The 25855-nt window shown below is 39.4% G+C and overlaps 2 protein-coding genes across 4 annotated transcripts; one reads left to right on the top strand and one right to left on the bottom strand.

Annotated features, from left to right (window-relative positions):
- Window positions 1–707: 707 nt before the first annotated feature.
- On the bottom strand, window positions 708–20021 carry LOC134802364 (zinc finger protein 658B-like). 3 transcript variants are annotated; one of them, XM_063774992.1, is made up of 11 exons: window positions 19788–20020; window positions 18705–18925; window positions 17074–17380; window positions 16411–16599; window positions 10876–10972; window positions 9676–9761; window positions 8034–8201; window positions 5591–5731; window positions 3811–3912; window positions 2667–2762; window positions 708–1068 (listed from the first exon to the last, which is right to left on the bottom strand). In XM_063774992.1, the coding sequence occupies exons 1-11, from the start codon at window positions 19920–19922 to the stop codon at window positions 859–861; spliced, it is 1752 nt and encodes a 583-aa protein (XP_063631062.1). In that variant the 5' UTR covers window positions 19923–20020; the 3' UTR covers window positions 708–858. The 3 variants fall into 3 exon arrangements, with proteins under 3 accessions (XP_063631062.1, XP_063631061.1, XP_063631063.1); XM_063774991.1 differs by having other exon boundaries at window positions 709–1068; window positions 9676–9768; window positions 10880–10972; XM_063774993.1 differs by lacking the exons at window positions 708–1068; window positions 2667–2762; window positions 3811–3912; ... (2 more) ...; window positions 9676–9761; window positions 10876–10972 and adding an exon at window positions 13087–14011 and having other exon boundaries at window positions 19788–20021.
- Window positions 20022–20444: 423 nt separating this feature from the next.
- On the top strand, window positions 20445–25855 carry LOC134802548 (zinc finger protein 664-like). Its single transcript, XM_063775202.1, has 2 exons — window positions 20445–20868; window positions 24508–25855. Exons 1-2 carry the CDS (start codon window positions 20544–20546, stop codon window positions 25671–25673), a joined length of 1491 nt encoding a protein of 496 aa, XP_063631272.1. The 5' UTR covers window positions 20445–20543; the 3' UTR covers window positions 25674–25855.

Below are 25855 nucleotides of genomic sequence, written 5' to 3' on the forward strand. Positions count from 1 at the left end.
GAGCGCCCTCTGGCGGGCGCGCGCCTCGCTGCGGTGGCGGCGGCTCTGGCTCTTGTAGGGCGCCGGCAGCTTCAGGTGCACCGTGCTCACGTGGAGCTTCATGGAGCTGGACTGCAGTCCCCCCCCCCCCTGCTCAAGCCTAATCCCCTAGAACGAGCTCCCCCTCTTGTCCGGGGTCCTTGAGCGCCCTCTGGCGGGCGCGCGCCTCGCTGCGGTGGCGGCGGCTCTGGCTCTTGTAGGGCGCCGGCAGCTTCAGGTGCACCGTGCTCACGTGGAGCTTCATGGAGCTGGACTGCAGTCCCCCCCCCCCTGCTCAAGCCTAATCCCCTAGAACGAGCTCCCCCTCTTGTCCGGGGTCCTTGAGCGCCCTCTGGCGGGCGCGCGCCTCGCTGCGGTGGCGGCGGCTCTGGCTCTTGTAGGGCGCCGGCAGCTTCAGGTGCACCGTGCTCACGTGGAGCTTCATGGAGCTGGACTGCAGTCCCCCCCCCCCTGCGCAAGCCTAATCCCCGAGAACGAGCTCCCCCTCTTGTCCGGGGTCCTTGAGCGCCCTCTGGCGGGCGCGCGCCTCGCGGCGGTGGCGGCGGCTCTGGCTCTTGTAGGGCGCCGGCAGCTTCAGGTGCACCGTGCTCACGTGGAGCTTCATGGAGCTGGACTGCAGTCCCCCCCCCCCTGCTCAAGCCTAATCCCCTAGAACGAGCTCCCCCTCTTGTCCGGGGTCCTTGAGCGCCCTCTGGCGGGCGCGCGCCTCGCTGCGGTGGCGGCGGCTCTGGCTCTTGTAGGGCGCCGGCAGCTTCAGGTGCACCGTGCTCACGTGGAGCTTCATGGAGCTGGACTGCAGTCCCCCCCCCCTGCTCAAGCCTAATCCCCTAGAACGAGCTCCCCCTCTTGTCCGGGGTCCTTGAGCGCCCTCTGGCGGGCGCGCGCCTCGCTGCGGTGGCGGCGGCTCTGGCTCTTGTAGGGCGCCGGCAGCTTCAGGTGCACCGTGCTCACGTGGAGCTTCATGGAGTTGGACTGTGTGAAGAATTTACCGCACTCCGGGCACTGGTAGGGTTTTACGCCGGTGTGGACCTGACAAAAAAAAAACATTTATTTATTTTAAACTTTATTGCACAATATAACAAATAAAATGCAAATGGCGGACTTAATGCTTAAAGCGTAGAGCTCAACCATCAGGCTAAACAAAAACAGTGGTAGGTGCAGGCATTAAACAAAAAAAAAGTTTTTAAGTTTTTAAGAAGTGGTTATTGGTGATTTTTATTAAACGTAAGTAATGGGGTTGGCCAAAGTATTTAGCAGATGGCGCCAGCATAGCTTGCCCTGTCAATCCGTAGAATTGTGTCAAATTCTTTGTTTTTTTAATGAAATTTTATGCCCTGGTAGCCAGCTCTTTAAGCCAAATCGCATAAAAAAGGGCTATGATGGTGCCATCTATGCAAACCTTTGACAATTGCTAGCCCTTACCCTAAGTTAAAAAAAAACTGAGTGGATCATAACATCGATCTACATAATAGATTGTATCTGTCGCAGCAATCTGGTTTCATTAGCCAGCTAATTAGTCGCCTCGGCTATTAAGAAAATCACTCAAGGTTTAAAAACTTGGCACATTGACGTCTTTAAAAACGACTTGCTCACTCAGCCATGTGATTTAAATGTAATCTAAAAACGTTAGAGAAGGAAGTGGGAAGTGGCTGACTTAAAACGATCGAATATTGTACGTGCTCACAGGCTTCGGTCCGGTCACATTCCATTAAATAAGTTTGCTCATCTGATGAGGAAAGCAGAGTCGCCCAACTGCGATATCTGCGACTCTGTCCAGAATGTACAGCACTTCCTAATGGAATGTGTTCGGACTCGATACAAGAGGGCGCAACTATTTGAAGCTAGGGGTTATGCAGTAACCAAAAAGAATAGATATATAGAGGGGTCCTGTCATTGTAAATTTTGTAGTCACTGTAAATTTACTGCCATCTATCGACACACGACTAAAACTCAAAATGAAAACGTATAAAGTTATCAAAACATGTATATATATGGATAAATGATTTTATTATTTTTATATCATTTTGATCCATGTTCATTCACTGATATCTATGTGTTAAAATTGTTAAATATGAAACGGTGTTGTCACGCCATCTAGCCGAGGATAGGCTAAAGGTGTGTGCGCCATCTATTCGAGAATGACTTTTGCTTCAATTCCGAGGCACGTTTTTTCCTTAGACTTTATTCGTCTTATACGAAGTTACATATGTCTTTGCAGTAACTGGTATTGGGGTTTTTAACTCGATATTGGCGGAACCCCTGTCTGAAACTGCGAAATTCGTGTATAGTCTTTTTGATATCGAGTAACACCTGAATGAATTGAAATTGAAACTGTAATGTAGAGGCCTAACGGAGCCGCCATATCTCATTCATAAAAGCTTCTTTTAAAAATGTAGATTTATAAAAAAAAAATAGTTACAGAAATGAAATAAAATAAATTAACTAATTAACAATAAAATACTAACCTAAAATCAAATTCCTCAATACCCAAATTAACTAAATGACCGCACGACGCTCAGTCACCTGGTTAAACGTTGCAATCAATGACTTGGCTGGTTGTTCTTCAGACATCTAATTAGTTGGCTAATTTAACCAGTTGGCTGCAACGTATCGATGTAAAATCTTACCCGATCGTGTCTGATGAGCGCCGCCTTGTTGGTGAAAGCCTTGGGACAGTGCGGGCATTCGTATGGCTTCTCCCCCGTGTGTGTTCTCGTGTGGATCTACAAAATTAAATAGGATTTATTTTCCAAAACTATTAAAACGGATTATATCGCGTATATCATTGACGTAGATCCGTATACGAATTGGGCATGAATGGGGCCAGTACGGCGGTGTGACACCGCTACAACGCGATTGGTTGATGAGTTCGAATCACGCGCGCGATTGGTCGCAACTAGTTGCGTTAGGCTGCACGATTGGCTCGAATTCGCGAGTGACACCGCTGAACTAGTACCATTTTTAGTGCCCGTAAGGCCCGTCCTTAGATATACGTCAATGGCGTATATTTAATTTATACTACACCCCGACGTTTTAATAGTTTTATTTCATGAGTACCGATCACGGTAACCGAAGACAATATTTTATTTTACAATTTAAACTTTCATGAGTGATTATAGGGACCGTGCGCGTTGGAGGAGTTTGCTTGTGGCCTGAATCGGAAACACAAACATGTACATTGCCAAAGCAAGTGCTGCCATCTACCGTTCTCGTACGTTTTCTTGTGCATAGCAGGTTCTGCCATCTCGTGGGCTACATCGGAAGCATAAACTTCACATTTACGCCTCGCGCCAAAAATCTGACGGCTCCTGTGCTGCCCCCTATAGTTCATGCACGATTCCTATATGGTTTAACACCCGTATTTGTAGTCACACAATATTAAAATGGAGACATAGGTTTTCCGAAACATATCGCACAAGTGACTTGAGTTTAAACTGTAGGTTTTTTAGGGTTCCGTACCTGAAGGGTAAAAACGAGACCCTATTACTAAGACTCCTCTGTGCCTCTGTCTGTCACCAGGCTGTATCTCATGAACCGTGATAACAATGCAGTTGAAATTTTCACTGATGATGTATTTCTGTTGCCGCTATAACAACAAATACTAAAAACAGAATAAAATAAATATTTAAGTGGGGCTCCCATTCAACAAACGTGATTTTTTTGCCGTTTTTTTTACAATGATACGGAACCCTTAGTGCGCGAGTCCGACTCGCATTGGCCGGTTTTTTTATTACATAATTAGATCTATAGGCTGATTTTTAGGTAAAGTACCTGCAAGAACATGGGCATGGTGAACCTCTTAGGGCAGATGGTGCATGCGTAGGGTTTCTCCCCGGTGTGGCGGCGCTGGTGGTAGCGCAGCGCGGCGTTAGACTGAAATGACACATAATGTATTCAATGGTTTTCATTTTCAAACATTCCTATCTCAGTTTGAAGCTAGTTACCAAATATTTTACTAAACAAGTCTTTATTATTATTTTTCGCCACACCAGCTCATAAAGCCTCTCTTTGTACTTTAACTCCTAAGGTTTTCTATGTGACATACATTGCCAAATTAAGAACTCGAAACTCATAAGGAAGTTGGGTCGATCAACTATTTCTTGTTGTTAGTCAGCCAGGAGACAATAGCAGCATAGTTTTCCATACTGCAAAACGTAATTCAAGACCAAAAAAAGTAAAAAAATGTTGCCACTTTTTACTAACGCGTCTTGTATATATGTAAAATAAGTAAATAAAAGTACTTTTTTAAATCGTAGAAGTAAAATTACTTATAAATAAATTATCTTAGCATGATTATTTATCAAAAGGAATTTACTATTATTCAAACAAATTATTGCAGTGGCAACATTGTCTTACTTTTTTAGGTCATGACTCATGAATTACGTTTTGCAGTTTAGAAAAACTGCTGTACCATGTTCTAAAAACTTGCTTAGCATGTCCCATTATGGAACACACATTACACACACATTATGGAACATGGAAAGGCCTTATAACTACGACAAAAATGCAAGTTTGGTTCATTTACATACGAAAAAACTGGGATTTTATAAGTGGCCCAGGAGACCGTAACCATGGCAACGAGTGACAAGAAAAAGTTGATTAACCCAGTTACATTTTATCCACATGTGTGGCAAAGTAAAAATCTGATGCAAATTTTTAATTGTTTGCCCATTCTTCGACTCTTCGTGCTCTGGTTTCCTAGGTTAGCGGTGCCGTCATATAGCGGCCGTCTCCATACAAAATAATACGGCTAAATATGAACGTAGTAGTATTTTGTATGGAGACGGCCGCTATACTATATGACGGCACCGCTATCCTAGGAAACCAGAGCTTTAACTGGAATTCCATTCACATGGAGTCAAGAGGTACTGTATACGAGTATAATATGTTATAAAGTAGTATGTAAGTTGCTAAAGTAGTAAATAAGTTATTTTTGTTACTAACATGTCTATGGACTAATTATATACAAATAAATTGATTGATTGATTTAACTTTGTAACTTTACCCGGGCAAAGTTAAGATAAGATAATGATTTATTTGCTTAAACATGGTACATAAGTTGACATAATTGGTGTAAGTAGGCAGTATCACATGTTTAGCCAAGAACAACAAACAAGTTGTACAAACTCACGTTGTAGGTGCGGCCGAGCGGCATAACTCAGCGGGCAATGTTGTGGGAGTCGCGTTGTAGGCGCGTTAAGTTAGTTAAATGAGGTTGTAAGCCCTTTTTTCTCAGTGGGCAAAGTTACCCCCTGGGTAAAGTATAATTCACGTTGTAGGCGCAGCCGAGCGGCATAACTCAGCGGGTAATGTTGTGGGACTCACGTTGTAGGCCGTTAAGTTAGTTAAATTACGTTGTAAGCCCTTTTTTCTTAGTGGGCAAAGTTACCCCCTGGGTAAAGTATAACTCACTTTGTAGGCGCAGCCGAGCGACTCAGCGGGCAACGTTGTATGACTCATTTCATCGTAGGTGTGTTAAGTTAGTTTAATGACGTTGTAAGCCCTTTTTTATCAGTGGGCAAAGTTACCCGCTGGGTAAAGTATAACTCACGTTGTATGCGCGGCCGCACACGTCGCACACCTTGCTCCTGTTGGCGGCCCTGTTCTGCTCCGCGTGCGAGCGGAGCTCCGCGCCGTGCACTCGCTTGCGGTGGAGTTGGATGGAGCGCTTCATTGTATAAGTTTTTGGGCACTACGAAGAAAAAATACACATTAGAAACATTTAGACTCATCAATTGACCCGTGGCACAGAATAAATAATAGTACTCCCGTACAGAAAGTTCCTATAAAACCGAAGCTTGACAGCGATTCAGGGTCGAATCATGCTGTCCCTATCTAATATATGGCACTATCCCTTTCGGCTATTTAGGGTTGTCAAAATTCAAGCCATTATCTTATCTGTGGTCGTGCACGCAAAGGGACGTCAAGTTGTGCCAACGCTAATAATTGCTCGGAGCAATGCTGAGCCGAACGGAGCCGAGTTTGCCCGACGGGAGGAGTTTCCCATCCCTGACCATAGAGTCCCGTGGACGTGTTATCACGGATCTATATCTGAATCCCTAAAGTCTTTTCTCCTATCTTTGCATGCCCTAATATTGTTTGTCATAATGATCAGTTGTCCTAACACTCGTATACCCTAATTTTGGTTTCCCTATTATCGAATGGCCGATTTTTTTTTGTCCTAATATGGTTTTCCCTAATCGCACTTTCCATATTGAGTATTTATCCTAATGTTATGTAGCATAATTCTTTTTTTGCCTAATTATTGTTAGGCCTAAAAATTATATATCCTAACCGTCATGTCACCTAATTTTACTTAGCCTATCGTTGATTGACCTAACACTCGTATGCCCTAATTTTGATTTCCCTCCTAACCTAACCCACTTTTGTGGCAGCAATTCGTTTTTGCGAGGATCACAGTTCTAACCTAACCCACTTTTGTGGCAGCAGTTCGTTTTTGCGAGGATCACAGTTCTAACCTAACCTAACCCACTTTTGTGGCAGCAGTTCGTTTTTGCGAGGATCATAGTTCTAACCTAACCCACTTTTGTGGCAGCAATTTGTTTTTGCGAGGATCACAGTTCTAACCTAACCTAACCCACTTTTGTGGCAGCAGTTCGTTTTTGCGAGGATCATAGTTCTAACCTAACCTAACCCACTTTTGTGGCAGCAGTTCGTTTTTGCGAGGATCACAGTTCTAACCTAACCTAACCCACTTTTGTGGCAGCAGTTCGTTTTTGCGAGGATCACAGTTCTAACCTAACCTAACCCACTTTTGTGGCAGCAGTTCGTTTTTGAAAGGATCGTAGTTCTAACCTAACCTAGTTTTAACAGCAGTTCGTTTTTACGATGGTCGCAGTTCTTACCTAACCTAACCCAATTTTGTGGCAGCAGTTCGTTTTTACGAGGGTCACAGTTCTAACCTAACCTAACCCACTTTGGTGGCAACAGTTCGTTACCATTCATTATGGAAAGTAATTGTTATGATAATTGATCAATAGGAAAAGTAACTGTTATGACAATTGATAATTAGGGCAATAGCCATTAGGTCAAAACAGTAAGCGCATATTATTTTATGCCAAACATTGTTAGGGATTTCGAAGAATATGGTAAAAAACATTAGGGATCTTGATAGTTATGGTACAAATGCTTAGGACAAATGAGTCTTAGGCTAATCATTACATTATGGAAAATAATCGTTATGACAATTGATCGTTAGGGCATGTGCCCATTAGGACAAACCAGTTAGGGCAAGTGACTTTAGGACAAACGTTGTTAGGGATTCAGAATGACACCCTGTTATCACATACGCAACACATACAAAATTAAGTCAAAAGCCCCTGGAATAAGATCTTTTTTACGTTGTCTATGTCTAGGATTCAAAGGGATAATTATTTATATAGACAAATTAGAGGGTTAGGCAAACATTAAATAGGGTTAGGTATGACAATAACTTACATATATCTAAGAGTTAGTATCATAATTAAGACGAAACAAACAAACAAAACATTTATAACTTTCGCGGCGGAACAGCAACAGGTGAGTGTAGCTGCACGCACCGCTTGACCAGGGGCGAGCCCCAACGCTGCGCCAGCGTGCTTAGGATGCTGTTCGTGCTGCTTCGGCTGCGATTGCGACGCGCATCGCTTCGCATAATATCGCATAATATACAGAATTGTTAGCAACATTGGAAAACGAACTAAAGGTTCCATATTTAAAATAATAAGAATATTGTTATTTTCGTCGTCATAGCGACACTTCATCAATTTTCTTTCGTGTTACAATGTATGTTTCGTGGTTTCCTAAATAAAACTAGATTTTTCCTACAAGATCTTTATATTACAGTCCACAACTCTCCACCTATGAAGGCTAAGGCCTCTTCAAGAATAGAACTAACTTCTTCCATGTCTTGAAGTGTCTAAAATATGCAAATTCTGGCAACTTTGCCCCACTTTCTTTACAAAATAGAGATTTGTAGTAAGACCAAAACTTACGAATTCACATGAGAACACCTCCAAAGGCTCCGTGGCCCCACAATTTTCAGCAAGCTCTTGCTCCAACAGCTGGAAGCCGGTGGTCCGGGCATCCTGGCAACTTTGCCCGCCGTGCTTCTTGTCGAAGTGCAAGTTGTAGGCCTTCTCGCTCGGGTACAGGATTTTGCACTGAAAACATGACATTGTAAGATGTTTAGCGTAGGATTTCAAGGTGACTCTACAAGTTGCCTCCAGAAACTCGCGAACTAAATTGACAGGTCAATGTGCACAAATGATACCATAGTTTGGCCAGTGCTGTTCATATCGATATTTTCAAAAAAGTTTGAATTAGAGAATATAGCAAGAATTCACCACTAGGGGCGCTACTGTTGCGCGGTCAGTTAAAATGTATCTTTAAGTAATTTTGTAATTATGTCAGTTATTTTACAAATGTTACTTGGTATTTCGAAAATTGTGTAATTTTATAGTAATACGGACAAGGATATTGGATAAACATAATATATTGTAATTAAATATATATTTTATTTTATTTATTCTGTTTTATTTGTTAGGAAAACTAAGCTAGAGTAACGAGTTAGGTAATAACATAGAAACAGTGATTTTGGCACAAAACACAAATAAGGCCAGCCCAGACGGGGAAATATTTCGTACGATGTGATTAATTTCTCATTTAAGTTGTGTGGTGTGGATGCAAAAATTAAGACGTCTCGGTAATCCCTATTGCTTCGATTGTAAAGACCAGTTCCTAAACTGGACAGTTGACAATTAGGTCAGAATAAATAATTATGGATCAATCTCATCTACCGGCCACATGTACAAAATTAAATCACCTATTTTAGATTTATGAACCAACAGAGCTCTTGAAATATTGGTCAATTTCGCATCCGCACCTCCTGATTTGATTGGTAACGTCACAATCTTACAATCGAATCAACCACTTTTCTCGTCACATTCATATAAATCGTAATCGTTTGTGACACGTAAACAATTATCACACGGGTAGTAAGTGCAATATCTTACTTATCGATATCATTTTATCGACATATACGCGTGACTATTTTTTCTTTGCTATTCCTGGTATCATTTTATTTGTCAAACTCATGTCAATTTAGTTCGCGAGAAACTGGAGGCGACCTTAATTTTAAAATGTTTGGTGTCTTGAAAAATATTATTGGGGGTCGTCCATTAATTATATCACACGTTTAGGGGGGGGGGTCAAGAAAATGTGACATGTTGTGACAAGGGGGAGGGGGGAGTCACAAACTTTGTGACGTCACTTAAACTTATTTTTATTTTAACTAGTTTTTGGAACGATACTCGTTTTTATTCATTTAATTTTCTTTCCTAATCAGTTTTGGGTTATAAAATGATTAATATTTCTTTTTAATAAATATTTTGGTAAAGTATTAATAATACTTAATTCCATATGCCGATTTCGTTGAAAAAATGTGACGTCACACCAGGGGGGGAAGCGGTTTGCCAAATGGGACCAAGTGTGACAAGGAGGGGGGGGTAAGAAAACCTAGAAATTCGTGTGACGTAATTAATGGATGACCCCTTGTACCTTTAAACTTCCAAAGTATAGACAAGTCACTGGGTATAGTCAATTATTAGTCACGTTACTAAATATTCGTATTCTCACCAGGTCACATTTGTAATAGATGACCTGCTCGGGGGCCTTGGGCTTGGTCTCCGGCGCGGGCGCAGGCTCCTCCTGGGCTTGCTCTTCTATTATCTGGACGCACAAAACATCAATCTTTTGACATGTCATAAAAATTTCTCATCACACAGACAGACATTGGCGTCAAACATATAACATTCCTCTTTTTGTGTCGGGGGGTAAATACCAAAAAAAATTATCTTTATAGATTTTTGTTGAGATTTAAAGTCCAAGTAAGGGCTCATTTAGACGGCGCGCGAACTCGCATGCGATTTTAGACACATTGCAGACTGTTGGTTACGTCCAATTCAACGGTCCGCTAAGCCCGCAATGGTATGAAACTCGCATGCGAGTTCTCGCATCGTCTAAATCAGCCCTAAGTATCGCTCAGTAACAAATTTAGCGTACCCTGCCGCGACATTCAATCTAAAAGATATTTATAAAGATAATTATTATTTTATGATTTTTTTTTATTTAACACGTTGGCTGCCGGCGCATCACCGGTAGGATTAAAGTCCCACTTAAATTTCTATTGGGCGTGGGAACAACTGTAGGTGTAGTACATATACTAGGAATCCTCTAGACGGAGTTTACAGCAATTATTTCATGAAACCGATGCTGCCAAAAATACTGGGGTGCGGGGGACGAGGTGAGCGAGTCCAGTGCCGTGATTGGTCCGTTCAAAGGCACGGACGTCACACAAAGACACTTTGACTCGAAAATGGAGTAAAACTACCGTATATTAGTGGCAGAGTTAGCGCTACTATGCTAAGTCTGGAGGATGTCTTGTCTGTGGTGTAGTATGGTGGGTGGTGGGCAGCCAACGTATTAAGGTACCGAGCAATAGAATTACTAAATAACTTCATAGCTACAGTCCAAAACGCAGACATATTCGCAGACAAGTGGCCGTCCCTACAACGTAGTATCAGGATTTTTTTAAACTCTACCTATGTTATTTAATATCAGATTCTTTTTTTTATCTCTATGTAACTTAGTAATACATAATATGTATGTTCAATTATAAAGATAAGTGTGTAATACAATAAGTGTACCTACTAATTTTATGATACTGACTGATACTGACAACATATGTACCTAATTAACAGTATAAGTGCCTTGGCTGGAGCTGTAAACTTATACATAGTGTTTGAATAAAGAATAAAGGTGTAGGCTGTAGGCTACGCACCGCGTCCTCCTCGGTGACGGGCAGCAGGCCGCCGCTGTGCGTCTTGTGGTAGTGGACGTTGAAATACTTCTCGCTCGCGAAGATTTTATGGCACTGGCAACAAGATATTACATTACTAGTAACATTACGACGACCAAAAAAGACCATACAGTTGTACTGTCCTTCGTATTTTCACGGAAACGTACGCACGTGTCTTGCTATTTAAGTCAGTCTCTATAAAAAACCGGGCAAGTGCGAGTCGGACTCGCGCACGAAGGGTTCCGTACCATTATGAAAAAAAAAACGAAAAAAAAATGCAAAAAAAAAACGGTCACCCATCCAAGTACTGACCACGCCCGACGTTGCTTAACTTTGGTCAAAAATCACGTTTGTTGTATGGGAGCCCCATTTAAATCTTTATTTTATTCTGTTTTTAGTATTTGTTGTTAACGCGGCAACAGAAATACATCATCTGTGAAAATTTCAACTGTCTAGCTATCACGGTTCGTGAGATACAGCCTGGTGACAGACGGACGGACGGACGGACGGACGGACGGACGGACGGACAGCGAAGTCTTAGTAATAGGGGTCCCGTTTTACCCTTTGGGTACGGAACCCTAAAAAAGTACTGAGAAGTACTCAGGTTGACTGAAGTAGCATGACAAATTCGAACGTGTCCGAGAAAATACGATGGAAAACAATTATACACTAACATCTGTAGTTTTTAGGGTCCCGTCACGTAGGAGGAAAAAAAATGGAAACCTTATTGGATCATTCGTGTGTCTGTCTGTTCGTCCGTCTATCACAGCGAATTTGCTCCTAAATTACTGGACCGACCGAGTTGAAATGTGGTACACGGTATGTAAGTGAGTGACCCAAAGGCGGACATGTTGTTACACAAATTAAATGAATACATTTACGGGCCTTACCTACTGACTTATTCCTTTCATTCAGTAGTTTTGGTACGCTTCCGATAGTCACCACACAAAACGACATTGCTCAATATTGAAGTCTTCTTCCTTGCGTTATCCCGGCATTTTGCCACGGCTCATGGGTCCGCTTGACAATTAATCCTAAGAATTGACATAGGCGCTAATATTTACAAAAGCGACTGCCATCTGACCTTCCAACCCAGAGGGGAAACTAGGCCTTAATTTCTTCACGATGATTTCCTTCACCGAAAAGCAACTGGTAAATATCAAATGATATTTCATAAGTTCCGAAAAACTCATTGGTACGAGCCGGGGTTTGAACCCGCGACCTCCGGATGAAAGTCGCACGCTCTTACCGCTAGACCCCCAGCGCTTCCTCGTACCAGGTACGAGTAAAAAATTCACTATTAACTCTTCTATATTTTTGATAGGTATTTAAATAATAATAAATGAATCATCATCTTAACTAGCGTTGTCCTGGATTTTTTGTTATTCGTCAAATACGAGTATAATGAACTTAAATGAAACACAGTTTTAATTTTATACATATTTATATATTGATTATTAATTAATGATCACAGGTGTTAATAATATTTTGTTGCTGCTGTTTATAAATTAACCTTTAGAACACCTAAACTCGTCGTTACTAGTCGTGCCCACAGCCCCAACTATAGGTGTTATGGCGGACGCTGTCAAAGTAACCTTCACACTTTCGAGTAAGGTTTACATTAGCTCCCTAGCGCCCGGGGCCTTGACGTTTGAGTGATCAGTGTTTATGAGTATGACTATGACATAAAGCGTTCAAAGGGATGATATCAACAACAATAATTTGATAGCGTTATCATAGTGTCTTTATATAATATGCATACGTTATTTTAGAGAACATAAATATATTTTAAGGTCAATGATATCATATAACTATAGATAGGTTATAATCATACATAAGGAGTACAAAAAATACTTCCATATTTATTTCTAAACCTACGAAGAAATCTGTTATGTTTGATTAATTATCGCATTCCATTTATCTTTGTCATACTCGTTGTTAAACATGAGCTATTCTCTTTCTCTTTCGGTGTCCGGGAGCTCGTTAGCACGTGCACATTTCTCGATTGCCCAGGTGCGACTAAAGGCAACTTGTACAATTTGTCACAAGGTAAGCGCTTCAATTTTGGAACGCCTATAACATATCTTGAGTTGTAATAAATCATTGTTTAAGGTTAGATGGGGCAAGAGACACATTTGTAGGGAGTCCTCATACTGTCTTTGACGGCCTCCGTAGCCTAGTCGGTAGTGGCCCTGCCTACGGTCTCGAGTTCGAATCCTGGTAAGATTAAAAACCTAAAATACTTTCACATTCAGGTTCCACTTCGCTTACTTCCACTTTAATTCCCAACTTCTCCAATTTCTTCTTCTCGTAATATTTCTTGCTAGCCCTCCTCCCCACTTCTGGATGACGCCTAGCATATTTAGTGCTTGATTTTCTATTAGTTTCAGCAAATTTTTCCGGATTATTAATTTTATATTTAGCGGATGCTCTTCTGTTAATTTCAGTAGCGCGCTCTGGATTATTCTTTCTATATTTAGCAGATGATTTTCTATTAATTTCAGCCACTTTTTCCGGGTTATTCATTTTATATTTAGTGGATGACTTTCTATTAATTTCAGCAACTTTTTCCGGATTATTCATTTTATATTTAGCGGTCACTTCTCTGCGCCCTTCAACGCCAATTTTCTTATTATAAGTCCTCGTCGCTTCTCTTAGTTGCTCTTTTCTTTTCTCTATTTTCCTTTCTTTAGCTAGTTTTTCAATCTGATACCTGCTTGATCCCGGAGGCATGTCAGCATACACATCGTAGGTTAATGGTCTGCCGGGTTTCTTTTTCTTTGGTCTACCTCTTTTCTCTATTTCCATTTCTCCTACTACTTTTAGTAAATCATTTTCTTGATCATTGACCGTTACTTCTAATTTGACATGTTTATTTATATTAACGTCTTTGATATTATCTGTCATTTGAACAGTTTGAGATGGTTCTGAATTCTGTGCCAATTCTTTATCAATATCATTCTCTGAATGTTCTTGTACCTGACCTGTCATTTCTGTTTTGTTGGATCTTTCAACATCGTCTGGTTTGACAGAATCTGTCATTTGGACTGCATCGGTTGACTTGCCTCCCGTGTTAACAGACTGCAGGGCTGGTTTGTGTATCTCTTCTTTCCCCTGTCAAGCCAAAATTGACATTTTATTTTGATGATTTATCGCTAATGTTAATTATGCTATTGACAGTTAATTAGCTATTTTTTAGATAGGGCTAAAACCCACAGCATGTTACAAATGTTAATAAAATGATTCAATGGTTTCATCGAAATAAAATGTCAATTTAAAAGCTCCACAGAATAGGGAATATTACGCGAAACTCTGCGTAGGGGGCGTTACTACCACAATCCACCACAATCTGGTCTGCCGCGAAACAAGAAAATCGAAATTTCGTTATCTAACCTCTCTATCACTCTTGCAAATTCGACCGATAAAGATGCAGATCACTAAATTTCGATTTTCGCGTTTCCCGGTAGGCCCTTGTAATCAAACCGCCTTGATGCATCAATGTCATATTTTATTGTCTGTGAAAACTTGTCAAAAAACAGTTTAAGGCACAATATGTATAAGTTACTCTATGGTTTACTAGCTAGCTTAGTGCTGCAATCTGGGGGCAGAACATTGCAGTAATACCCCCTATTGAATTCACAAGAGAAACACTGACTACAGTACTCCAAACACAACATTATACAGTAGAGCCCGCGTAAGAAGATTCTGAACTGAACCCACTCCAAATGGGCTCCAATACAATTCTGATCCTGTTCGGGATCTTTGCCGAACGTCTGCAGCAAGTGCGGAACGCGTGCTGCCTTATATTTTACAGTACTTAAAAAATTTCAATTAAAGGAAAATTAAGAAATTCATTTTGAAATACCGGCCCGGCTACTATACGAAGCTTACTAGAAGCATTTTTACACACTTTTATTTAGCTTCACTGCGTAACTATATAGTTGAGTGTGCACAGAGCATAAAAAAAGGTCAACCACGGCGTTGCATGAACAAGAGATTTCCTTTGGCAGGATTGGTCCTTAGGACCCAAGGATGGATTTAAGAAGTGGAGCCACCCAGATTTTTGATGCAGGTGGGGGGGGGTTTAAGCGTCGGCGACGTCTGATGTTAATAATTGTTTAAGTTTAGGTTCTATGTCAAGTTTAGTATCATTTTCAAGTAAATCAAAGATGTAAACATAGATTTCATCTAAATCGGTTCAGCCGTTATTGATTCCCCAAATCCCCATACAATCTTACACCTTCCTTTTCACTTTTAAGAGATTTTTTTTTTAATAAAAACTATCCTATGTTCTTCCCTGGGACTCAAAATATCTCTATAGTCTATACCAAATTTTATCTAAATCGGTTCAGCGGTTATTGAATCCCCATACAAATTTCCACCTCCCTTTTCACACCCTTAAAGGATGATTTTTGAGATTTAAAGTAGGCTATGTTATTCCCTAGAACTCAAACTATCTCTGTACCAAATTTTAACTAAATTGGTTTAGCGGTTTAAGCGTGAAGAGGAATTTAATAAAATGTTTTTTTTTTTTTTTTTTTTATGTGTTTTACTTCTGAATGGTGTCATTATGATATCAGAAATGAATTTGGCATCCTCGATTTATACGAAAACGATACCAAACTTGGCCTAGTAGCTTAAATGATATAGATATCAAGATCAAGTTGAGAGCCCCCCCCTAAAAATTTACATCAAAAATCTCGGTGGCTCCACTTCTTAAATCCATCCTTGGGTCCTAAGGACCAATCCTGCCAAAGGAAATCTCTTGTTCACGCAACGCCGTATTTTAGGTCCAGCACCATCCGCTAATATACCTATATCTCTTTGTACTGTACCTTTGGTGCTTCAAATCTTGTAACTAAAATTTGAACCACTTCCGGGTCTGATTGAGCTGAAATTTCGCATACTTCCATATTTCCGATGACAATGCAATAATATGCTAACATGGAGCTGATCTGATGATGCAGTCGGAAGGTAACCAAAGGAATTCTTGATCGAAAAACATAAACACATTGAGTTTAGGCTCATTTGAAAGGTCTCGAGAAGTACTTGATATACGTGTAAAGGAGAGAAAGTACAGTCGGCAATAAGTGTGTAAACTGTCATACTATGGAACTTGCTAACTATGTAAACAAAAGTCACTAGTAAATTCATCATTCAGAGACAATTTCAATATGGCGGTTTGTTTACATAGTTAGCAAGTTCCAAAGAATGAAACTTTATCAAAATAGTTATTTACGATACAAGTGCGGAAAAGAGGAAATTCGAAACGAGTGGCGATAATGGCACTTTAAACTTTTGACTTGGCACGAAAAGTGCTATTTTACGCACTAGTGCGGGAAAATAGGACCATATGTACTGTAAATAACTATAAGGTAATTTTAGAATTTCCTCTTTTCCGCACTTGTATCGTAAATAACTATTTAACGGTTACTTGTTTCTTTAGTTAAAAACTTTTTAGTATTGCTCGCAGATGTATCTGCTTGATAAAGAAATAGTACAAGAATACTCACCAGTTCACACTCGTAGTAATAAGCCGTGTCTTCAGTGTCGGCCTCCGTCTTAATGCCCTCCACCCCGTGGTCACTGACGAGGTGCTGCTCCAAGATTAGCTCGGCGGAGGAGCTGGGCTCGAGTTTCAATGCGTGCTTGCTCTGGTAGTGGATGTTGAACTCCCATTCCGTGTAGAATATGGAGTTGCACTGCAAAAAGATTAAGTTATTAGAGCGTTTTCACATTGTCCGATCCGATACCGGATGGAAGTAAAATGTAATATTTTTTTCTGCTCTATGCAGCATATCTTCTTCCTCGCATTATCCCGGCATTTTGACACGGCTCATGGGAGCCTGGGGTCCGCTTGACAACTAAACCCAGGAATTGACGTAGCACTAGCTACTTTTTACGAAAGCGTCTGCCATCTGACCTTCCAACCCAGAGGGGAAACTAGGCGTTATTGGGATTAGTCCGGTTTCCTCACCGAAAAGCAACTGGTAATTATCAAATGATATTTCGTACATAAGTTCCGAAAACCTCATTGATATGAGCCAGGGTTGGAACCCGCGACATCCGGGTTGAAAGTCGCACGCTCTTACCGCTAGGCCACCAGCGCTTGTTCAGCATAGCTCTATACAGCATATAAGGAAGATAAAACGCTCAGAAGTTAATATAGTGCTTACCACATCACACTGGTAGTATATCTCCTCGGCCTCCTCCATGGCCTCATTCTTCACCACCACCTGTCCCTCATCCGTCTCCTCAAGCACAGGGGTTTCAGGCTCAGGTCCTGGTCCAAATATTAAATGCCATAAACTCCTTACCACATCACACTGGTAGTATATCTCCTCGGCCTCCTCCATGGCCTCATTCTTCACCACCACCTGTCCCTCATCCGTCTCCTCAAGCACAGGGACTTCAGGTTCCGGATCGGGCTCGGGCTCCGGTACAGGGTCTGGGGCGCTTGGAGTGTGCTCTATTTTGATGATTCTGGTAATTAAACGTGGCAGGTTAAATAGAGTGAAACTAGGGCAAACAAAACTTACTTACAGTCCGTCTATGTTAATTTTGCACCAAGTTGATCAGAACAAAGTGAGAGAGTGCCATAATAAACATCATATCGTTATAGATTATTTTAAGCATTGTTCTAAAACAGCACACCGCAACCCCTTACAGCACTGAATATACTGACAAGAGACGCAAAGATATTGTTTGCTCACAAAATATTCATAGAAGATATGCCTTTTCTATGAGATTTTTCATTGCTCTGGGTCCTTTTCTATACAACAGGCTCAATGCAAATTTAGATTTATATACACTCAGCTACAAAAAGTGTAAGGAAACGCTCCGAAAAGCCCTTCAAAATATGACGTACGAAGACACCGAGAATCTACTAATAGTTGTAAAATGATTATAAGCAATATGACTGGATTTACAACAGGATAAATAGGATAATTATCACGATAAATAAATATATAGTATTAAGTTGCTAAATTATAATGTGTTTTTTGTAAGTGAAAATTAATTTTCTTGAAAAATGTTTGCCATATTTCACGCCTGAAACACAGGGAATCCTAGTTCACTATCACTATTTTTAAGTCTTTGTTTTATATGAATGTAACCATGAAATACGTGTTTTTTGAATAAATTATGTTTATGTTTATGTTTATAGAATGTTCAATTTGTATTTCATTTTTAGGGTTCCGTGCCCAAAGTCGCAATTCAACCGATTCTCATGAAATTTTGTGACCAGATTCCATGATTAAATCGAATTTTTGTTGATCCAGATTTTGGAAATTTATTACTATAGATCTCATTACAGGGCTGACATCGTCACTGTGTGACAAAAGCCCTTTAAAAAAGAGGTCTACAACTTACAGAGCTACTAGTTTATTTATAAAATGATAAAAAAAAAAATATTACTATATATCTCATTACAGGGGTGACATTGTCACTGTGTGACAAAACCCCTTTAAAAAAAACCGAACAAGTGCGAGTCGGACTCGCCCACTTAGGGTTCCGTACTTTTTAGTATTTGTTGTTATAGCGGCAACGGAAATACATCATCTGATCACACAACAAAATAAGCGCCAGTCGTCGAGTTTGGCAAAATCGCAACTAAAATACAATACAACACATCATCTGTGACAATTTCAACTGTCTAGCTATCACGGTCAATGAGATACAGCCTCGTGACAGGCAGACAGACAGACAGTGGAGTCTTAGTAATAGCGTCCCGTTTTTACCCTTTGGGTACGGAACCCTACAAAAGAGGTCTACAGCTCACAGAGCCACTAGTAATTTTAATACTGACCCTCCCAGTGACTTCAAATTCTCTATCAGACTGATAGAATCAATCCTCTTCAAGTTCTTGAGCTTGAGGACTGGAGGCTTCTTCACAACTGGTTCCTTCTTTTGAGGAGTCTTCCGAGTGTAAGTCTTGATCGTCTCAGGTCTCCCGGGTGCCTGTTTAGTCTTCTCATGGCTTCTTTTGTGGTAGCTGAGGCTGTTGTTGCTTGTGAAGGCTTCGGGGCACTGAAAGTTAAGTTGGTAGTTAAGTCAGTTGACAGCCTCCTAGTTTAGTTGGTAGTGACCCTGCCTATGAAGAGGGTACCAGGTTTAGATCATGGTAAGGCCATTTATTTGTGTGCTTATCACAATTAAAAGACAAATCTATTTGTTTGTAGGTTTTAGCTATGGGTGGCTAGACTAGATAAGTATTAACTTATCACTACAGCTAGATAAGTGGACAAAAGACCTTATCGAGTGGTACCCAAGGGGGCACAAAAGGAAAAGAGGAAGGCTTACTCTTCGATGGTCAGATGACATTAAAAGGATAAGAGGAGTGGACTGGCCCAGGAAAGCAAGAGACCGCGGTACCTGGAAGGACTTGGAGGAGGCCTATGTCGGAAGACAAGCTGAAGTTGTCGATGGGACTGAGAAAATAGTAAATAGTAATATATAATATTGAAAAATAAGGTATATTTTAAGTAGATAAGTATTAATGTTAAAACTTCAGTAATAAAGGCTATTTTTATTTTTATTTTTATTTTTTTATTTATTTTACAGCTTATAAAACAATTCTGTCTGTTTGTGTGTATTGCGACTTGCGACCCGCCCCGGCTTCGCACGTGTTACACAAAACCTTAAAAAATTATACACCTAAACCTTCCTGAAGAATCACTCTATTGATAAGTGAAAACAACATGATAATACGTTCAGTAGTCTTTGAGTTCGCGAACATACATATACACAGACAGACGCGGCGAGGGACTTTGTTTTATAATGTGTAGTGATAGTAAACAAAACAAAGTATACCGGCTAATCGAAGCGTATGTTCTTATCGATTGGAACCATTATAATGAACAATGAACTTGTAGAAAATGGTGATACTCACTTCATCGCATAGAAAGCTCTCCACTTCGCCATGATTGTTCGCCAGGTGTATATTCAGGAACTTTTCATTTGGAAAATTATCACCACATTCACAGATAATGTACTGAGTTCCAACGCTAGAAATGTCTTTATCCATTACGATACAGATACACAATTTGAGATTTTATTTATATAATCTGTCGGATGGCTCACTTTTCGTGGATCTGTCGCGTATCTAGCTACAAAATGGCCGTATTATTTTATTGCGGTTACAAACTTACACAAATTATTTATTTTAAGCAAAATTAACCTTTATATCAATCCGTTAAGGTTTTATATAGCATTATGTGCAGTTTAGCAACAGCAAATTATTGTTGTCAATTAAGAAAAGGTAGTGTACGCCTTTCCAATGCAGCCAATATAAGAATGTTGCCAGCAATGTAAAAATAAAATCTACCAAGAATTTGCTAGTGAATAGCAGCTTTAATTTAGTTCCGGACATTGTTCAAGTAGACGCGAAAGGGAAAAAAAAATATTAATTACGTCACAAAGATCGATAGAGGTCGCTGTAGCAGGGAATGGCGAAAGAACTCATCACTTATGACCATAGATATAATATACACTTATGAATATAAAAAAAGAATCTGAATTAACGGAATTTACCCATAAATAAAAGGTCATTGAATTCACCTGCCTTTTTGTATGGATTTGAAACAACACCATCCTATTTGATTCACGTAACGCCAAAGAATATATCAAAACGAGATTTTAATTTACAATGGAGTCGTCAGCGGTACAGGGCGCAGAGAATGTTTGCGTGAAGGCTGAGCCCTGTGAGGATGTGTGCATAAAAGAAGAGCCCGCGTTCGAGACAGTGCTTGTTAAAATTGAGCCGGACCTAGACTATGTGAATGTACAAGACGAGCCCAGCTGCGAGGGTGTGTCCACAAAAGCCGAGCCTTCTTGCGCACATGTGTCCACAAAAGCCGAGCCTTCGTGCACATATGTGTCTGTAAAAATCGAGACACTCGACGTTAGCGCCGACCACGCCGTGAAAGATGAGCCCGTGCTTGGCCACAAGCTGGAAGAGAACGCACGAACAGGTCAGTTGTGGGTACTAAACGATGTCACATAAAACAATGACGACCGGTGTGGCCCAGTGGGTAGTGACCCTGCCTGTGAAGCCGATGGTCCGGGGTTGGAATCCCAGTAAGGGCATTTATTTGTGCGATGATACAGATATTTGTTCCTGAGTCATGATTGTTTTCTATGTATTTAAGTAATTATATATCATTTATATCGTTGTCTGAGTACCCACAACACAAGCCTTCTTGAGCTTACTGTGGGACTTAGTCAATCTGTGTAAGAATGTCCTATAATATTTATTTATTTAAGAGTTCATGAATATTGAAAAGTTTTGGGCCAAAAAAATTCAAAATTGATCACTGCTAACATTTATTTTCACACTGTCGGATACAATTTATACATCAAAGTTATTATTATCATTGATAGTGAAAAATTGCTTGTAATATTTTACATATTACACTTCTTCAGTTGGTCCCTCAATACTGAGGATTGTGACATCATATCCTTCTGTTGGTGACTAGGTTCCTCCATAAGGTTCTGTTCCCCGCCAAGCGCATGGCCTCGTGCAGTTTTAATCACTACTAACAGTTCCTTTACCTTAGTGAAAAATATTTACCGATTACTGAATATGGAGTACGTCAAGTATGAATATTAAGCATAAAATTTTGCTTCAGATATTTGCTTGCAAACTGAATGTTTGCTAAAGTATTTGGTTCATCTGTATTATTCTAATAAACCATTTGAAAATGCTTTAAATACATTAGCAGCTAAAAATGAACCTCAACCTAAAGATGCCACAAAAGGCAAATAATGCCTTGCCTTGACAAACAATTTTTTACATTTAACATGTCTCATCAACCATTTTAAATGACAACAGGAATCACTCGGACTCCACGTCACCAAAGTGTCAAAACTGAAATGGAACTCAAAGTCAAATATACTTTATTCATGTAGGCCTAGCAACAAGCACATATGAATGGTAAATTCATGGTAAATTACATATATATTATCTTAAGCTAATTATCAGAGCAATTTATTGATGTTAATATTATTCCTTAGTAATACATATTGGATTATTATACAGATCAAATTTAATACTAACAATTTCACAAAAAGATCGTCAAACATAAAAAATTGTTTAAAAAATGCTAGTCTAGAATAAAATCTCAATGTCAAAAAAAAAACATAACAAGAGAAGTACACACATTGAAATATCCATTTCCTCATCATTAATCAAATATAACTAATTAATAATTTCCAATCACAATTAATACCACGTTGTTTTATCATTCATAATAATAATAATAAGCTTTAGAAATAAGTTTACGCTTTACATAATTCTTAAATTTATTAATTGATAATTCAGTAATATGGTTTGGAAGTTTATTATAAACTTATGAATGAAATTTATTATGAACTTTATGCATATGCACGTAGGTCTGTGTTGCTCTCTGATCTGTGATGGATTAATCGGTCTTTGGTGTTGGACCTACGGTGCGGGTATATCGGTCATTGGCGTCCAAAAGGTTAAGAGTTCTGGTGGAGTTTTTTACAGTGTTGTTACAAGATACAGAATATGCTTAATACCAAATATCCCATCTCTACTAATTACTGACCACATTCCTTTAGTTTAAATCAACCACTTCATTTTTATTTTATTTATTTAAGGTTTACCAACCCTTAAGATTTTACGCTGGCCTAACCTAATAAACAATAAATAAATAGGAATAATTAAAAGCCTAGAGTAATTATATAATATTAAATACTATAAAACTATATATAAATAAATATCTTTATACAAATACATAAATAAATATAAATATATATTATGACCACATACATCTTCCTACCTGTCACTCCTGTCAGTAGGTTCTTCATCTGAGAGCCATAGTTTTGTGTTCCTAAGTCCTACTTATAAAGTGGAACCACCTAGATTTTTGATGCAGGTGAGGTGATGGGGAGTTTCATTTAGCATCATATGTTTAACTGATAAAGTTTAGTTTAAGTCAAGTTTAGCATCATTTTCAACTATATCAAAGACATAGACCATACCAAATTTCATCTAAATCAGTTCAGCAGTTATTAATTCCCATTCCCCATACAAACTTCCTCTCTCTTCTCATTAATTTAAATCACTACTATGTAACAGACTTGCTTTTGTTTTGGTTCATTCAATTTTAAAACAAATCAATTCTATTTTCTAATACTACTACTGATTTAAATTGGACTGCCTATATTTTCCTTTATTATACCTATGAGCATGCGCATGGAAGCCCTATAAACCTGTCCACTCCTTTTACCAATGAGTTAGAGTCAGACCAAGAAAAGTCTGCAGCAATTTTGATAGCCTACGCAGTGCAAGTGGTATTTTAAACGTCAAACTTCTATGAAATTATGACGTATATATAACACTCTCACTGTGTGGGCTATCAAAATTGGTATCGTCTTAGGTCGTCCCATTCGTTTTTCGTCAAGTTCTTAAAGGCCATAGTCGGTTTTCCATAGTAAGTTGGCCCTTAAGTCAATTTGATTCGGGTTTTTTTTGTGAGTACCTTGAATACTAATACTACATTGAAAAACACCGATCGAGAACAGAACTTGACCACACACATTGCTAATTTTTGACAGGAAGTACCGTTTGGAAAATTTTGATATTTAGGCAAGTAGTAGGCCAACGTTTGGCCTACAAATAGAAAAAAAAATTAGAGGTGTCACTACTTCACCGCAACATAAAAATAATGTTTTATTTTTGTATTACTAGTTTTTTAATTTTTTTATATGACAACTGGTATTCGTTTTTTGAGTATCGATGTATACCTAAATAAAGAACACTATTTAAAAAATTTAAGCAAATCGCTTGAATACATCCCGAAAACCAATACATTAAAGAAAAAAATAATAAAATCATAAGTCAAAAACTGTCACTAGTAGGATGTTGATACTCAGCAAAAATATCCTTCACCATAAGAGGTACTCACAAAAAAAACCCGAATCAAATTGACTTAAGGGCCAACTTTCTATGGAAAACCGACTATGTCCTTAGACCTATTCTGCTTTCGTCAGTCATTCTACATTGAAAGCCACCGACGATTGTGACGAATGTAGAATGAGTGACGAAAGCAGAATAGGACTAATTTAAGAACTTGATGAATAACGAATGGGACGACCCAAGACGATACCTCAAAATCGCTGCAGAATTTTCTTTGTCTGACTCTACAATACAGTGCTTTCTCTGTCAATATCTTAAAAACGACCTCCTAACCTAGTAGGAGGTGCCGGGTTCGAATCCTGGTAAGTGCACATCACAAATATTTTTTTCTGAGTCATGGATGTTTTCTATACATATAAGTATTGTCAGTTTGTATCCATAATACTGTGGGACTGGGTTGAATTATGTAGAATTTATTTATAATATTCTTATAGGCTGATATAATTTTTTTTGCTCGCCTATAATAGGCTATAATAATAATTATGGTGTCCCACTGCTGGGCAAAGGCCTCTCCCCTTATCTTCCACGACTCGACATAGCGGCTGCTCAGGCCAGTTACTGAGAAAGGTGTCTAGGTCGTTCCGCCATCTCCGTCTGGGCCTGTCGCGACCGCGCCCTTCTTCTGGCATTCTAATATTTAATTAAAAAAAAAACTTTCTTGTTGCAGGGCAAACTCCACAGAAGAAACCGAGCGTCAGACCCGAAACTTACCAACATTTGAGTAAAGATACCAATGAGAAGCCATACAGATGTGGCGAATGTAGCTATACTAGCGTCTTAAAAAAATATTTGAAACGTCACTTATTGAAACACACTGGAGAGAAGCCTTACAAATGCGGCCAATGTAGTTACGCTAGCGCCCGCCAAGATCATTTGAAATATCATGAAAAGGTGCATAGTATTGAAAAACCTTACAAGTGCGAGCAATGTCATTATGCTAGCAGCAAAAAATTATGTTTGCAACTTCATATCATGAAACACACTGGTGAAAGTCCTTACAAATGCGAGCATTGTAATTATGCTAGTACCCAAAAAGCTAATTTGCAAAGTCATGTAAAGACACACACTGGAGAGAAGCCCTTCAAATGCGGGCAATGTGATTATGCTAGCGCACACAAAAGTTCTTTGCAAACTCATTTACGTAAACATGATAACGAGAAAGCTTACAAATGCGATCAGTGTAGTTTCGCCAGTAATTGCAAAAATAGTCTTATGATCCATTCAAGAAAACACACTGGAGAGAAACTTTTCAAGTGTGAATACTGTAGTTATGCTAGCCCGCGTAAATGTCATATGCAAATTCATATAAGGAAACACACCGGTGAAGCACCTTACAAATGTACTCAGTGTAGTTATGCTACTGCGCATAAATCTGCTTTACGATCTCATGTAAGACAACACAATAGTGAAAAACCATATAAATGCGGTCAGTGCAGTTATGCTAGCAACCATAAATATCTATTGGAAGTTCACGTTACGAAACACACTGGTGAAAAGCCGTATAAATGTCACCTCTGTAGTTATGCTTGCAGCAAACCAGGTATTTTGAATGTTCATATAAGAAAACATACTGCTGAAAAGACTTACAAATGCGGCCAATGTAGTTATGCGACTGCCTACAGATATAATTTGCAAGCACATGTTATTAAGCACACTAATGAGAAACCCTACAAGTGCGATCAGTGTGAGTATGCGGGCAGCACAAAAAGAAGTTTGACAGTTCATTTAAAGAAACACACAGGAGAGAAACTTTACAAATGTGAGCAATGTAGTTTTGCTAGTAATTATAAGAAAAGTATAAAAGTGCATAATAAAAACAACCATACTAGCTAGAACTCTTATAAGTGTGACCTTACAAGTACAAAGAATTGTTTACCAGATGGCAGCACAAAGTTAATGAGCCAAAATCTTACGATCTATGCATATTTGCCGCGTATTGTTATTGTATACATTTACATTGGTACTAATACATTACTGTAAGCGAATGGTAATTATCAGGATCACATTTCCCCATC

The sequence above is a fragment of the Cydia splendana genome, chromosome 24 (genome assembly GCF_910591565.1).
Source record: "Cydia splendana chromosome 24, ilCydSple1.2, whole genome shotgun sequence".
In the NCBI taxonomy this organism is placed as follows: domain Eukaryota; kingdom Metazoa; phylum Arthropoda; class Insecta; order Lepidoptera; family Tortricidae; genus Cydia; species Cydia splendana.